This window comes from Schistocerca cancellata, chromosome 8 (genome assembly GCF_023864275.1).
Source record: "Schistocerca cancellata isolate TAMUIC-IGC-003103 chromosome 8, iqSchCanc2.1, whole genome shotgun sequence".
In the NCBI taxonomy this organism is placed as follows: Eukaryota; Metazoa; Arthropoda; class Insecta; order Orthoptera; family Acrididae; genus Schistocerca; species Schistocerca cancellata.
Genome location: NC_064633.1, coordinates 96,818,614 through 96,834,954, shown reverse-complemented (window position 1 = coordinate 96,834,954; position 16,341 = coordinate 96,818,614). Strand labels below are relative to the sequence as shown.

General features: G+C 41.7%; 1 protein-coding gene across 1 annotated transcript in view; it reads left to right on the top strand.

The window, feature by feature from the left end:
• The first annotated feature begins 11,468 nt into the window (after window positions 1-11,468).
• Window positions 11,469-16,341, top strand: part of LOC126094504 (myogenesis-regulating glycosidase-like) — a 92,207-nt gene continuing 87,334 nt past the window's right edge. Inside the window, exon 1 of the mRNA XM_049908917.1 lies at window positions 11,469-11,539. Coding sequence (XP_049764874.1) covers window positions 11,530-11,539 — 10 coding nt within the window. The 5' untranslated portion in view covers window positions 11,469-11,529. The remainder of the gene's footprint in view (window positions 11,540-16,341) is intronic.

Below are 16,341 nucleotides of genomic sequence, written 5' to 3'. Positions count from 1 at the left end.
TCATGATATGTTCTTCTACAGTCATTCTGCGTTCATTCATGGGCTTACTGCCATAAATTTATTTACTACATGTTTATTATGTAATCCGTCTGCTCCTTATATCTGGAATAATTTTTCGAGACATGATAATTGGAATATAGTATAACACGCAAAATAACCCATGTTATCTAAAGAAATTTAACTAACATTACAAACCTTTTTTATGCTCTTTCAAAAATGACAGTTCCCATCTTTCTTTAGACTTAAGGCCCATATTCTCTGTCATTCACCCACCCCTAAGATATAGGATGAGGCAAGAAATATTAAAGTATCCTAATCTTTTCAAGGTGGTCGTCCAATAAATTATATGTGCTTCATTAAGCTATTAATATGCAAAACAGGTAGTTAAGTCAATTATTCTGGAGGTTATCTATTGGTCGTTACACAATTATATAAAATTCTGTGAAACATCCTGTGTAAATTTTACGCGGTCATATTTATGCTTTTGGCTTGCATTAAAAAAAATCATTTCGCAAACTGATTGTCCAAGTGTTTCCCTAATGTGTATACTCTTTAAACATTTCAAAAATCTTATGTTCTAAGGCGTTATTTGACAAACTGCATTTAAATTTACTGTGACAATCGATATTTGTAATAAGAGTTTGGATCGACCACCAATTTTAACTAATGTTCTTGTTCACAATGTATGAAAATGTAAAACATTAAATCATTAAAACCCATAGCATCATTATCAAAGAAAATGACAAACAATAATTTTAAATAAATAAATACACAAATATCTAAAAACGTTGAATCACATAGCATCATTACCAAAGAGAATGGCAAAAAATAATTTTACATGGATATATACACAAACATTTTCTTAAGACTACCCTGAAGGATAAGTACAAGATATTTACAAAAATGATAAATATATCAGAAACTGTTAGTTAGTGGGTGTAACTGTTCAATCGAATTTCACAACACACTTCATCTTGAATTGTGTATGGGGATGGAAGCTACAGTTTTTGTGTAGTAAGAGAATATTGGTTCAACGCTTGTTTGAGATCAGTCATGGTGACTTTGCAAGTCAGTCTTTGGACCCTCAGCCAATTATTGATCCTGTCAGGTTACAAGTCTCTCGCAGAGTTGATGATGTGGAAGGATCTTCCGAATATACAGCAAGGTAAGTGGGTGTATGTTTTGAAACAGCCAAGTTTTTGTCGAATTTTCACACAGTATGAGAGAGATACAGACAGGTAGGATCTTTATAGGTCACCTAAAATTCTTCTGCAATGGCTAAGAGAAGTGTAATGGTATATAGTCTTCAGTTCTTTGTGTTTCTTCCTTCTACTATGTTTGTGTTCCTACTCTTCTTCATGTCGCTTCTTTTTCTTGATATAAATATTGTGTTTTGGATAAGGATATAGGTAATTGTGGACAGGTAGGTTATCTGTTTGGTGACATTGTACATGGAAATTGAGTCGTTGTGTGTGACTCAGATTCCTCAGAATTCAGTGCCAGGTGACTGCTACAGATTATGATGTTTATCAGACTTAGTATGGTAGAGAATAGCAGAAGGAAAAGCAAATAGAGTTGTTAAATATCTGACAGCACCTGTAAACTTATGAAAAAATACACGTAAGAGTTATGGTCATCACCAGATCCCAATGTTAATAACTGCAAATACTACTTGTTAAACTACTGGCCAGTAGAATGTTTATACTAGTCTAACTACAACCCTATTAAAAGTACTACACTGTCGTTGGGTATCACAGATCGTCCGATCTCATGGCTCTTGCTTTCATCGTGGATGTAGTTGTGAACATCTGTGAACAATGAAGTGCCCGTCTGCGCAAAACATACGCGAATGAATGATTAGGCGGGCCTCTTCTCCATTTTATGCTTCGGTGTGCTTCCCGTGGACAATCATAAAGTACATAGCAACTTTAGTTCAAAATTACTAATAGTTTCTTTAATCATACTGTCACGTACCTTCTTTCATGTTTTTACTCAGTAACAGCTTCTCTGTCACTGTCCTATTTCCGGAGCTGCTGCTATTACCTTCATCTGTTGTTAACTCTTCCTTTTATGTTAATAAAGTTACATTATATTTTACTAGTGGTACCTGCAAATAGAAAGATTTTAGTGCACTTTATAAAATCACTGCTCATCAAGACGACTGCCATGCCCTTATATATTACCAATGATGTCATGTGCTTTGAACGTACAGCATTTCTTACTTTCCTTTATTAATTTTTTATGCGTCTGTATCCCCTTATTACTTCCATTTCATGTCGCTATGACGTTCAAACAATATTTCGGTGTGCTCATACGGTATTCCGCAGAACTGATCACCATGTACACCACGTACACTATGTACACAATTCTCTGAACAGACATAAATACAACACTTCCACATACAAATAACGGTGCTCTCTCACGCAGCCACATGGAGCAGGCCACCTAGTGAACTATCGTTTCTCTGAATGGAAACAAATCATGGTGTGTGTCATCGCAAGCCACTACTAGCAAGTCACTCATTTATGATCACATTGCTAAATATGGAAAATAGACACTCATTTCATGAAGTATTTCTAATTTTTTTTCAAAATGCTGACATTCTCTGCTAATACGTTCCACATCAACTGGCTAACAAACTTACCTATTCACACATTTTTACAACATTTTTTTGCAGTACCACACGTTTATCATTTTTACTTTATTCCTTCATGGACAGATAGCACATCTTAAACGCCAAACACCTTTTAAATTGTACCCTCAGCTTGCTGTGCACAGGGTTATAGCCTACAGAAAGAAACGTACCCTAATTTTGTCACCCTCAACATCCTGCCCTTTTTATGCACTGAGGTACCTCTTTTAACGTGATAATAGCACAATAAATATTGATAAATCTACATAGCACTTCAGCGCAATAACTTAACTTAATTGCTAACTATTACAATATACTTTACTTTTGACATACAAGTTCACTTTAATTTTCCTACTTATTCTATAAATAGCTTGAGATGGCTCACATGATGCAGTCCCAAAGATTTTCCTGATGTCATAGACTCAATTTCAACCGCATTTGCGTACTGGGCCGCTATCTCTCTTGAAGAACTTTTGAAATAGCTTCATTTGTTTATGGGACAACCTATAAGACTTAACTAAGTCTTTTTGTCCTACTTCCGATCCATTTTCCTTTATTTTGACTAAATCTGGGTCCTTGTCCTGCTCATTCTGGATATTTTGCATCGGTACAATGACGAAGTTTTGAAATACAACTCTTTTGAGGTAGAACAACGAAAAGTGCTCTTCATCTGATGCTTCAGCTGTCTCTTCTGTTATACCGATAGGTGAACGGTACAGGGCGAAAGCAATGACTTTTTTTCGGACCAGGCGCATAGACTGTTGACAACTGGTATTCTTGAAGTACAGCTACCAATTTCGCTAGTCTTCCATGTGGACGTTTGTCGCTTAGGAGAAATTCTAGAGCTCTGTGGTCTGTATAGACTTTTGTTTTTCTACCGAACAGAAAGTATCTAATCTTTTGAAATCCCCATACTATTACAAGGGCTTCAAGTTCAGTAACAGAGTAATTCCCTTCACTTTTCGATTGTATCCTGCTACCAAAGGCGATTGTTCTGTGTACTAATTTGCTGTCTTGTACAAAATCCTGAAACAACATAATTTCCAGACCGGTCTTCATGCTGTCAGTGGCCATACAAAAATCCTGTGATAAGTCAGGACGTGACAAAACAGGAGCACTGACGAGTGCCGCCTTCAGATTACTGAATTCTGAGTCTGCACACTCATCCCACACCCAGGGTGTTCCTTTTCCCGTCAATTGGCAGAGTCGGGGACTATCTAATGTTTCTACATAGACAAACTTTTTATAAAAATTTATTATCCCTAGAAACCCTCTCAGTTGTTTTCTGGTTGAAGGAGTGGCAAACTTTGCAATTGCTGCCACCCTCTCTGGGTCGGGACTAATCCCTTGCCGGCCGATGTAGCCGAGCGGTTCTAGGTGCTTCAGTCCGGAACCGCACTGCTGCTACGGTCGCAGTTTCGAATCCTGCTTTGCGCATGGATGTGTGTGATGTCCTTAGGTTAGTTAGCTTTAAGTAGTTCTAAGTATAGGAGACTGATGACTTCAGATGTTGAGTCCCATAGTACTCAGAACCATTTGAATCATTTGAACTAATCCCTCTTTTTGTTATCAAGCGTCCCAGAAAGCTAACCCTACGGCTCCCAAAACAAGACTTATCAATATCTGCAATCACACCATACGTTTTTAAACTGCTTAACACTATCTCTAAGAATTTGTTATGTCTCCCCACGGTTTTTTCTGCTATCAATATATCAACTGCATAACACGTGATCTTCTCTTTTAACTATCCTCTCAATATTTTGCTATAACCCCTAATAAAAGCAGCTGAACATAAATTCAGTCCGAAAGGGAGTCTTTTAAACTGAAAACACCTTCCAAAGTGAGCCAGCGTGGCTTATGTTCCCGCCATCATGTACTTTACACCCGGTTTTCAACATACTTCCACCTCACTGTGTTAATTTAAATTACTACTGTCACTGAGTGGCTGCTTTGCCTGACCATGGGCGGCGTTAGCTGCGTGTATCGATAATCCCCTCTTCTAGTATCTTTGCTTGACTGCTATTACCTCCCAGTCATTGTCTGCCGTAAGCCAGTTCAGATCGCGAGTTCGGGTTGCAGGTTAGTTGCAACGCGTCTGAAGCGCAGTCCAGACCTGCCAGTCGAGGAGTTGCAATGCGGCGCTAGCGCAGACGGGATGGAGCTGTGAGGTCTACGTCGACATGTCTCGCCCGACCATTGCCGCCACCCATCACTTGAGCTGGGCCACTGTCTTGGTGGATCGTCGGTCGGTCGTCCTACCGGTCGATGCGTTTTGGCTCGCCGATCGCTCATGAGTCGACTGTGTGTGTGTGTGTGTGTGTGTGTATCGAGTCCCGATTTGTCTTCGTGCGTGCTGAGTTACTGTTGGTTATCATTCAGATCTTCGTGCAAGTGTTTGTCAGTTTCCAGTGAAGACTATTTCAGATGTTGGCATTCTGACGGAGTCATCGTTTGGTGCGGACCAGGGAGGATATCTCCATGTGGTGCAGTCGGCTGGGTCCGCTGGCGGTCCGTGCACAGAGAGTGTGTGTGTGGAGCTGTCCGATCGCTTCGAGCTTCGTGGGTCACCGACCCAGAAGGTAAAGGTTGAGTGATGTTTTAAGTACCCAAGCCACGTCCATTCATGTTGTGTGGTTCGTTTTGGTGGTTCGCTGTTGGGGAGGTTTTCCTGTGAGCAACACTGTTTGTACTGCTGAAATTTAACCGCCATGCGATGGAATTAACTATTTTGGTTGACTACAATTCAAGTGCACCAACGGAATTTACTGCGTTGTGGCCGTTAGCGTTCTGGTTACCTGCCCTGGCCACTAACGTAATTTCAGGCAGTGTCCTTTCCTCACCTGTTATCGCTGTTCAACATGGTGTGAGGTTTTGACAGCTTAATACATATTTGATTGTGGATAATTACCTCCGTAAAATTTTGATGTTTGAGTTCTCATGTACCGATTGGTGGCAAGCAAGTAATTTTGTCGGTAGATCCGTGGCTGTCCCGCTGTCCCTTGGTTGGGTTCGGACGGATCCAGTGTAGTTGGGGTCACCACCTGTCGCAATAAAGTGAATGCAGGCAGACCGATCCCCTGAAAGCTTCTGAATGCTGTTATATTTTCTGTTTTTCTCACCGGTGTTTAATTGTCTGTTTATGATCTATCGTAGCTAATGAAAAAAGGAAAATTCTTCATTTTACTATGTTTTATGTAAGTAAGTTTGAATTCCAGCAAGTAGATATTTGCTGAAAGGTTATTGCCATTGTGTTGTCTTTTCTTTTAATCCGGTTTCAGCTACATTAAACTTAAGGCTTATCGTTATATTTTTTTGAAGTTTTGGAAAATTAATTGTGGGCCTTCATCCTTGGAACCTTATTCTTAAAATTACTTTTCAAGCTTAAACATTGCGGTCTTCTGTCTTTGAAAGGTTAAGGAAATTTATTTTAAAATCTTGAAAATTTTGTTGTATTGCATCTTGTTTATGTTTGTCTATCCATCCTTGCCTTGAGGCTTTCAGCCTAGCTGTGATAGACATATATGTTAATTATTTAATTTGTAATTGTAGCTGCCTGGTTTCAGTCACTTGAAATTAATCTTGTTGATTTTTAAGATTTCTTGTTTGGAGGCCTTCAGCCATGAAATATTTGGCGTTTGAAACTTGTAGTTGTAAAGGTTCGGTTATGTGCCGCTTTGGTTTGAAAATGTGTTACTAAATTATAATAAATTACAATTTCAAGGTGAAACTGATCCCAATCTTATTTGGCCCTTTCCACAATCCTAATCCCCTGTTCTGCCTAAGGGGTTTAGCAGGCATTTCACTAAAAGTAGAGCGTGGTTATGCTTGTGCTTACCAACCTAATTACGGTCAGTTTCACTCTTGTTTCGATTGTTCCTGTGGCATCGTATTGTTTCAGGTATTAAGATAATGGCAGTCACAGTGTCCGGGGATTGGAATGCTGAGAAGAGATCTCGTTTATGAGTTGGCGGTGAGGCGTCAACCGACTGAGGGCAGTGCTCCAGAATTTGTAGCATATTCGCGCGGTTGACGTTATGTCGGTCGTGGTCGTAGAGACAGTAGCAGCAATTCAGTTCCCCTTAAGGCTATTGAAGGCTTAGAAGACACTATTTGTCTTCTAGAGGGAACCCAATGTAGTGACAGTCAGCTGGATTGAGTGTGGGCACTGGTAATCCGTTAATTTCAGACATTACCTTCTGATATTAAGGTTCTGGTAGCTCTTTGGTTGTCAATTTCGAATAGTCCCTTCAACTTTGGTCATCTTGTGAGGCTTAATTTGGGGCCTTCTACTGTGTGGGGATTTTGGGTTGCCTGGGGAATGTTTCCTCTGCATTGTTGAAGTCTGAGCGGGTATCTCGCTGTTTTCGTAGCCAGATTAGCAAAGGATGTGAATTGGTCGTCTTGCCTGACTTAGGCCAGTCTCTTCCCGGGGCAGAAATGTCGGGTAGGCAGTGGGCGTATTTCCTCTGCAGGGGTGCGTCCGACCGAATGTTTCACTTGCGGCCTTTCTCGGCCAGTGTCTTGTCTTTTTAGAAACTGCTAGTTAATTATTTTCGGCATATCACGCCCGGGTTCTTGATTGAGGGGGGGGGATGTAGAGAGGTGCGTGGCTCATGTTCCTGCCATCATGTACTTTTCACCCTGTTTTTAACGTCCTTCCACCTCACTACGTTAATTTAAATTACTACTGTCACTGAGTTGCTGCTTTGCCTAACTGTGAGCGGTGTTAGTAGCGTGTATCGATATATCTCCTCTCGTAGTATCTTTGCTTAACTCCTATTACCTCCCAGTCGTTGTCTGTCGTAAGCCAGTTCGGGTCGCGATTTCGGGCTGCCAGTCAGATGCAACTCGTCTGGAGTGCAGTCAGGACCTGCCAGTCGGGGAGTTGCGATGCGACACTAGCGCAGTCGGGTTGGAGCTGTGAGGTCTGCGTCGACATGGCTCGCCTGACGATTGCCGTCACACATCACTTGAGCTCGGTCACAGTCTTGGTGGATCGTCGGTCGGTCGTCCTACGGGACGACGCGGTTTGGCCTGCCGATTGTTCATGAGTCGGATGTGTGTATGTGTATCGACTCCCAATTCGTCTTCATGCGTGCTTAGTTACTGTTGGTTATTGCTCAGGTCCTCGTGCAAGTGTTTGTCAGGTTGTGTGTGTAGTTGGAGTTATTTCCAATGAATTTAGGTACTCTGACAGAGTCGGTCCGTTGGTGGGGACCAGGGAGGATATCTCCATGCGGTGCAGTCGGCTGGGTCCGCTGGCAGTCCCTGCGCAGAGTGTGTGTGTGGAGCTGTTTGATTGCTATGAGCTTCGTGGGTCACCGACCCAGGAGGTCAAGCTTGAGTGATGTTTTAAGTACCCAAGCCACGTCCATTCATGTTGTGTGGTTCGTTTTGGTGGTTCGCTGTTGGGGAGGTTTTCCTGTGAGCAACACTGTTTGTACTGCTGAAATTTAGCCGCCATGCGATGGAATTAACTATTTTGGTTAACTACAATTCAAGTGCACCAGCGGAATTTACTGCGTTGTGGCCGTTAGCGTTCTGGTTACCTGCCCTGGCCACTAACGTAGTTTCAGGCAGTGTCCTTTCCTCACCTGTTATCGCTGTTCAACATGGTGTGAGGTTTTGACAGCTTAATACATATTTGATTGTGGATAACTACCTCCGTAAAATTTTGATGTTTGAGTTCTCATGTACCGATTGGTGGCAAGCAAGTAATTTTGTCGGTAGGTCCGTGGCTGTCCCGCTGTCCCTTGGTTGGGTTCGGACGGATCCAGTGTAGTTGGGGTCACCACCTGTCTCAATAAAGTGAATGCAGGCAGACCGATCCCCTGAAAGCTTCTGAATGCTGTTATATTTTCTGTTTTTCTCACCGGTGTTTAATTGTCTATTTATAATCTATCATAGCTAATGAAAAAAGGAAAATTCTTCATTTTACTATGTTTTATGTAAGTAAGTTTGAATTCCGGCAAGTAGATATTTGCTGGAAGGTCATTGTCATTGTGTTGTCATTTCTTTTAGTCCGATTTCAACTACATTAAACTTAAGGCTTATCGTTATTTTTGGAAAATTAATTATTCTTAAAATTACCTATCAAGCTAAAACATTGCGGCATGGGACCTTATTTTAAAAATATCTTCCAAGCTTAAACATTGCAGTCTTCTGCCTTTGAAAGGTTATGGTAATTCATTTTAAAATTTTGAAAATTTTACTGTGGGCCTTCAGCCGTTTGTATTGCATCTTGTTTATATTTGTCTATCCATCCTTGCTTTGAGGCTTTTAGCCTAGCTGTGATATACATATATTTTAATTATTTAATTTGTAATTGTAACTGCCTGTTTTCAGTCACTTGAAATTAACCTTGTTGATTTTTAAAATTTCTTGTTTGGAGGCCTTCAGCCATGCTGGAATTTTCTTAGAGATAAAATGCTTAAAATTGAAAATTTCATTAGAATTTCTTCCGGCTCGGCCTACCACATTCTCACTTGCCATTAACGTTTCCGGTGTATCGTTACTTTGCGCATTCTCTCTTTTACTCCTTGTCACGTTTCCATCACTGGAAAAATGTCCCATAGTGCGTATTATCGTGTAACAATTATGCAAATGAAATATCTCATTCCTGTTCTCCGTATTCGCAATTTGCAACCCAGTCGTGCGCTGTGTAGGCGCAGGGGCCATATCTCTACCGATATTTCTGCTCTGCAGATACGCTTTCAGTCTGTAGTTGAGGAGCAATTCTTACATTCAACCACATTCTAGTATCGTCTGGGCTTGGACATGATCGTGCTGAGTTTTAACTGGCTCTTTCGGTTTCTGTTATTTCCAAATCTCCTATTTCTTTTCTGAGCTGTGATTTTTGACTATGTTGCGACCTGACGTCCTGAAATAATTGCTTGATTTAGCTTTTTATGTTTTGTTTAAATTGTGAGAGATCCGCGGACAATGCCTTATTTGGCGCAATTTCCGTCTTTTGCAGCTTGGTTGTTTCTACTTGTTTCAAGTGCCTCTGCAACTTCGTTAATGCACCTCTACCTATCTTTGTCATATTTTCTGTCTTCTCTAATGTTTCAAGAGCAATCCGCTTTGCGCCCCTCGCTAGTAATAGCGCCTCGTTCGTGGTTCTTCTGACCTCCGCCATCTCTTGTTCTAGTTTTGTTCGGAGCGTCCCTACCTCATTTTTCACTTTTCTCGTTTCATGTTTTATCGATTGAATTTCGACACTAAAGTTCTGAATTTTACTTCCCATTTCAGCACTAACGTTTTGAATTTTACTTCCCATTTCAGAGCGCACTTCATCATTTCCACTTTTTATTTGGCTTCCCAATTCAGAGCTGACCTTTTAAATTTTATTTCTCATTGTTTAGCTGACCGTCTGAATTTTACTTTCCATTTCACTTCCCATTGCTTTTAGGTATGCAAGGATGTGCAACACACTCGTGTTACCCAAATCTTCTTTACTACTGTGACTTTCTCTTCCTCTACTTTTAGGTGATCTTCTCGCCTTATGCCTTTCCATTTCGGGCTATCAAGAAAGTCATCACTGCGCGCCCTTGATATGCTGCCTCGTGACAATGTCACTGACGGCGATCTACCACAATTCTTAGTTGTTACGCGTTCACTTGGACATTATAATCCTATATTTTTATGATTTCCTCATTGTGTCTCTGAGAATCTTCGCTATCAGATTGCCCACCACGGGCTTGACTGTGTCTATCATCCTCAAAAAGTTCCCTTGGATCGGTATTTTCCTCTGCTGTACCTTGTGCTGCTAATAAAGCTAACTCTTTCTCATCCCATAGGTTTTCCCTGACTAACAGTGTATCTGCCATTTCTGTATTGTTACAACTAGTGATCTGTTGTGCTACTAAGCGCACTTTCGACCTAATTATCATGGACTGATCCAGCATAACAGTTCTCTCTTAAAAGTACATACAATTTTCAGTAGCCTAATTTATTATGTAACGGGCATGTAACATAAAATATTACAACAAACAAGCTAAACTAGTGGCAACGTCGTGAACGAGCAGTGTCCTTACAATACAAACAAAATACAATTACAAATGACATAACATAAAAATCAATGAATTGCAGCCAGCGGGCTGAAGCGCAATGCCTCTGAAAAGAAATACAGATGTTCAGATGTTCAGATGTGTGTGAAATCTTATGGGACTTAACTGCTAAGGCCATCAGTCCCTAAGCTTACACAATACTTAACCTAAATTATCCTGAGGACAAACATACACATCCATGCCCGAGGGAGGACTCGAACCTCCGCCAGGACCAGCCGCACAGTCCATGACTGCAGCGCCTTGAAATACAATAAAATACACAAATATTATTTGAAATGTTATCGCGTTACTTTACCGCTGCAAACTATACACGCAAACTTCGTTAGTGATCACTATCAATAATACCTAAATACTATAAATAGGGAATTTTTTTGAAAATTTCCGGAGTTTCAAACTAATTCATGACTACTATCAGAAGACTACCTAAAGGCAACGTGCTACTTCGAAAGTTATTATTTTGAAGGATTTCTGAAGATACACGACACATAAAGTCAAGTTCCTTAATCTCTTTTATACATAATCCGATCGGATGTATTTTATAACGGAATGGTAGGCCTACGAGGCTTCTTGAAGACTTTTCAAGGTGAGTCAAGGTGAATGTATCGTATGTCGGAAACCGTGTGGTTAAGATAAGTGTTTTTATAATTTCTCCAACAGCAAGCAGAGATTCAATCAAGTGACTCAACGTTTTGATGTAATCTGTCGTTCAACGACCTGATATGAGTCGTTATACTGAGGCTGATAAGTCCTAAGGGTATAAACGCGCAGCCTACCGTTTGAGAGTGGACAGTGCGGCAACAGTGTGCACGATTCTCTCGCTGCGCTGCAATGTGGACAGGTGAGAAGAGCAAGTGGGCAAAATGTAAAAGACTTGCGTATTTGTTTGATGGTATTCTAATAGGATACTTGATCTTAAGGGGAGGTTATCTATCTTTGGCCAGAAAAGAGCATGTTCTTTGAGAATTTTTTTTCGGGATGTGTTATAGATATCAATGTCAAATTTGGTCAAAATGTTTATATATATTTCCTCTACTAACTGAAATTTTTTCGACCGGAAAGGTAGAAGAGCAAAGGCGGAAGTGCCGTTGGAACGAAACAAAATTTTGATGTAGACCTCCACGCGCGATATGCCACAGGTCAGCCGGCTCGTCTGAAATCAAAATTTAGTTGACGTTAGTGAAGTATATAAGATTCTTTAGGAGTTGTACCTCGCTTACGTTATTTGGACCATAGGCAACAAAACGGCGGCCATTTGAAAAAAAATATTTTTCATCGCTTTTTTGACTTTGTCGGCCAAGCAAAAATATTTATAGTTGATGGATCGGAATAAAAGTGGTACAACTGCTAGACAATTTAGTTAGCTTCGTCGGAAACAAAGAATCATGCCAATTGGTTCAGTAGATTAGTAGTTACCATACGACACTATTAAAAAAAGGGTCATTTCGAGAAAAACGCGTTTGACTACATATAAATGCAATATTATGCAACGTACGTTCAATCTGCTATTCCGGGTCTATAAACTAGTCCTTCCTCTTCCTCATAGAGGACGTTCTGCTAGATCTGGGCCATCCTGCGCTGCTCCAGTGCCGATCGCACGGCCGGTGACAAGCCGTTTTCGGCCGCTTGAATCCGGTGTTCGTCCGAATGCTTGGCCAGCTGCGTCGAATAGAGTCCCAGGGTGACGTGCATCGTTGTCATGGTCTTCAGAATTGCTGAATACCCTTCGTTGAAGCTGCTCGCCAGCAAAGTCTCGATCTCCACTCTTTTCGCACCAGAATGCAAATGCTTGGGGGCTAACTTTCAAACACAGGCATTCAAACTTTCATTTGAATTTTGTGTGTTTCCTCCCAAGCACCGGTACAGTAACTCGTCCTCCGAAAGAAAAAAACCTGGTGCGTGAAAAAGGCTGATTTCAGGCAAGTGCATTTTTTTGTTCAACTGCGAATAACAAACATTTCGGTTCCGTATTCGGAAAAACCGTTTCAGGGTTGGGTTTTAAACACTTTTATGGATCCCAAAATGCAATTAAAAAATCGATTTTTTGAACAAAAATATAGTAAACCTCCCCTTAATGATGGAATGTCGAAATCTGCTGCACATTCCCCCCCCCCTTTTTTTTTACATTCGCTTACGTCATTATATATTCTGGCTCGAGAACACCACTGGTTCGAATTAATATAAGCGAAACAGTCAAATTTCTGCAGACAGTACAAGGTTTTGTTGCAGATGCATCAGTGATGTAGTGGGTTTAGAAATTCCTCGCAGAAATAAGTTTTTTATCCTTCGGAGTCGTTTATTCCGTGTGTCCACTATTTACACATTCCTCCACTGTGACGAATGCCTTATTGTTTTGTAGATAAGTTTCACTTCGATAGCTGATGAAGAATGTGATTCACCGCTAAAGAAAGGTGGGAAGGGAGAAAGGGAGAATGAAAGAAAAGAAATTAGTTTAATAGTTCACTGACACTTCCCGTCCGCTTAGTAGACGAAGCACTAATTCGGGAAGGACGAAGGCAGTGTACCGAGCTCTCATGGAAGAACCAGCCTCCTCCCCCCCCCCCCCTCACGTTTCCTGAAGTGACGCAGAGAGATAGCGGAAAACCTAAACTGGGCTCGTCGTGTAACCATTTGAATCCCCGACCTTCCCGTACGCAAGACCATCGTCTCAGTCACATTGACACTGCTACTGAATGTGTATAGCTACAAATAAAAAATTACCTTACTGCTAACAATAATAAATTCACCGTCTCCGAAATTGAGAATTACTTTGGGAAAGCTCTCAGTCAAACGACTAGCGAGACCTGGAAGAAAATTGTGAACTTCACTGTAAGCGTCACCAGAGATGCAGCCAAAAGCAACGGCATTGTGAAAGGCTATGAGAATAATTTAATTTACACTGAGGCGACAAAAGTCATGGTATACCTCCTAATACCGTATCGGATATCCTTTTTCCCCACGCTGCGCAGCAACTCGACGTGACATGGACTCAACAAGCCGTTGGAAGTCACCTGTAGGAATATTGATCCATGCTGCTCCGCCCACAATTGCAAAAGTGTTGCCGGCGCAGGATTTTCTGCACGAACTGACCTGTCCATTATGTCCGATAAATGTTCGTTGGGATTCATGTCGGCAATCTGTGTGACCAAACCATTCGCTCGAATTTTTTTGTGTCCATCCTCTTGACTGGAGGTCCGGGACACTACGGCCGTTCACTACTGTAAGAAAATGAAACACCTACAGCCGTCCTTATGGCGTCATTTATTGTGTAGATACCAGTTTCAGCGCTTCAGTGCACCATCTTCAGGACTTAGTTGATGCTGAAGGGATTATCACGATCCATGTATACGATGCATCAGTGGCCAACGCAGCCAAAACCTCTCAGACAAACAGAAGCTAAACGACGTCAAAAGTTAGCGTTAAGGACGGCTATGCGTGAAGGGTTCAGTGAATTCGGAAGTAAAATTCTATGTACCGACTTAACAGAGTTCTGGTCTTACGTTAAATCAGTAAGTGGATCGAAACAGCATATCCAGACACTCTTGGATGATGATGGCATTGAAACAGAGGATGACACGCGTAAAGCTGAAATACTAAACACCTCTTTCCAAAGCAGTTTCACAGAGGTAGACCGCACTGCAGTTCCTTCTCTAAAACCTCGCACGGAGGAAAAAATGGCTGACATCGAAATAAGTGTCCAAGGAGTAGAAAAGCAACCGAAATCACTCAACAGAGGAAAGTCCACTGAACCTGACGGGATACCTGTTCGATTCTACACAGAGTACGCGAAAGAACTTGCCCCCCTCCTAACAGCCGTGTACCGCAAGTCTCTAGAGGAACGGAAGGTTCCAAATGTCCCAGTTTTCAAGAAGGGTCGTCGAGCAGATGCGCAAAACTATAGACTCTGACATCGATCTGTTGTAGAATTTTAGAACATGTTTTTTGGTCGCGTATCACGTCATTTCTGGAAACCCACAATCTACTCTGTACGAATCAACATGGATTCCGGAAACAGCGATCGTGTGAGACCCAACTCACTTTATTTGTTCATGAGATCCAGAAAATATTAGATACAGGCTCTCTGGTAGATGCCATTTTCCTCGACTTCCGGGAGGCGTTCGATACAGTTCCGCACTGTCGCCTGATAAACAAAGTAAGAGCCGACGGAATATCAGACCAGCTGTGAGGCTGGATTGAAGAGTTTTTAGCAAAGAGAACACAGCATGTTGTTTTCAATTTAGAGAAACGTCTACAGACGTTAAAGTAACCTCTGGCGTGCCACAGGGGAGTCTTATGGGGCCATTGCTTTTCACAATATATATAAATGACCTAGTAGATAGTGTCGGAAGTTCCATGCGGCTTTTCACGGATGATGCTGTAGTATACAGAGAAGTTGCTGCATTAGAAAATTGCAGAGAAATGCAGGAAGATCTGCAGCGGATAGGCACTTGGTGCAGGGAGTGGCAACTGACCCTTAACATAGACAAATGTAATGTATTGCGAATACATAGAAAGAAGGATCCTTTATTGTATGATTATATGATAGCGGAACAAACACTGGTAGCAGTTACTTCTGTAAAATATCTGGGAGTATGCGTGCGGAACGATTTGAAGCGAAATGATCATATAAAATTAATTGTTGGTAAGGCGGGTGCCAGGTTGAGATTCATTGGGAGAGTCCTTAGACAATGCAGTCCATCAACAAAGCAGGTGGCTTACAAAACACTCGTTCGACCTATACTTGAGTATTACTCATCAGTGTGGGATCCGTACCAGGTCGGGGTGATAGAGGAGATAGAGAAGATCCAAAGAAGAGCGGCGAGTTTCGCCACAGGGTTATTTGGTAAGCGTGATTACGTTACGCAGATGTTTAGCAAACTCAAGTGGCAGACTCTGCAAGAGAGGCGCTCTGCATCGCGGTGTAGCTTGCTGTCCAGGTTTTGAGAGGTTGCGTTTCTGGATGAGGTATCGAATGTATTGCTTCCCCTTACTTATATCTCCCGAGGGGATCACGAATGTAAAATTAGAGAGATTCGAGCGCGCACGGATGCTTTCCGGCAGTCGTTCTTCCCGCGAACCATACGCGAGTGGAATAGGAAAGGGAGGTAATGACAGTGGCATGTAAAGTGCCCTCCGCCACACACCGTTGGGTGGCTTGCGGAGTACAAATGTAGATGTAGATGTAGACTGGTTTACGCAGACTACCTGTGACTGTGATATTGTCTCTCCACCCATTAAATGACGACTCACAGAGCTGACAGTTATAGGGTGGAGAGACTAAGCGCCGAAACTGGTAGTTGTAGAATAATTGACATCATAATAGACGGCTGTAGGTATTTCATTTTCTTGAAATCGATCAAATTTTTTCCAGAATGTTCTTCAAACCAGTTACGAACAACTGTGGTTCTGTGACGTGACTCATTGTCATCCTTAAAAATTCCATCGTTGTTTGGAAACATGACGTCCACGAATAGCTGCAATTGGTCTCCAGGTAATCGAAGACCAAAGGACGCAGCCCATTAGATGTAAAGAGAGCCCACAGGTTATGAAGCCATTGCCACTGCCAGCTTGCAGAGTTCTTTGTTGAGAACCTGAGTGCACGGGTCCACGTGGTCTGCGGCACACGCTAATCCTACCACCAGC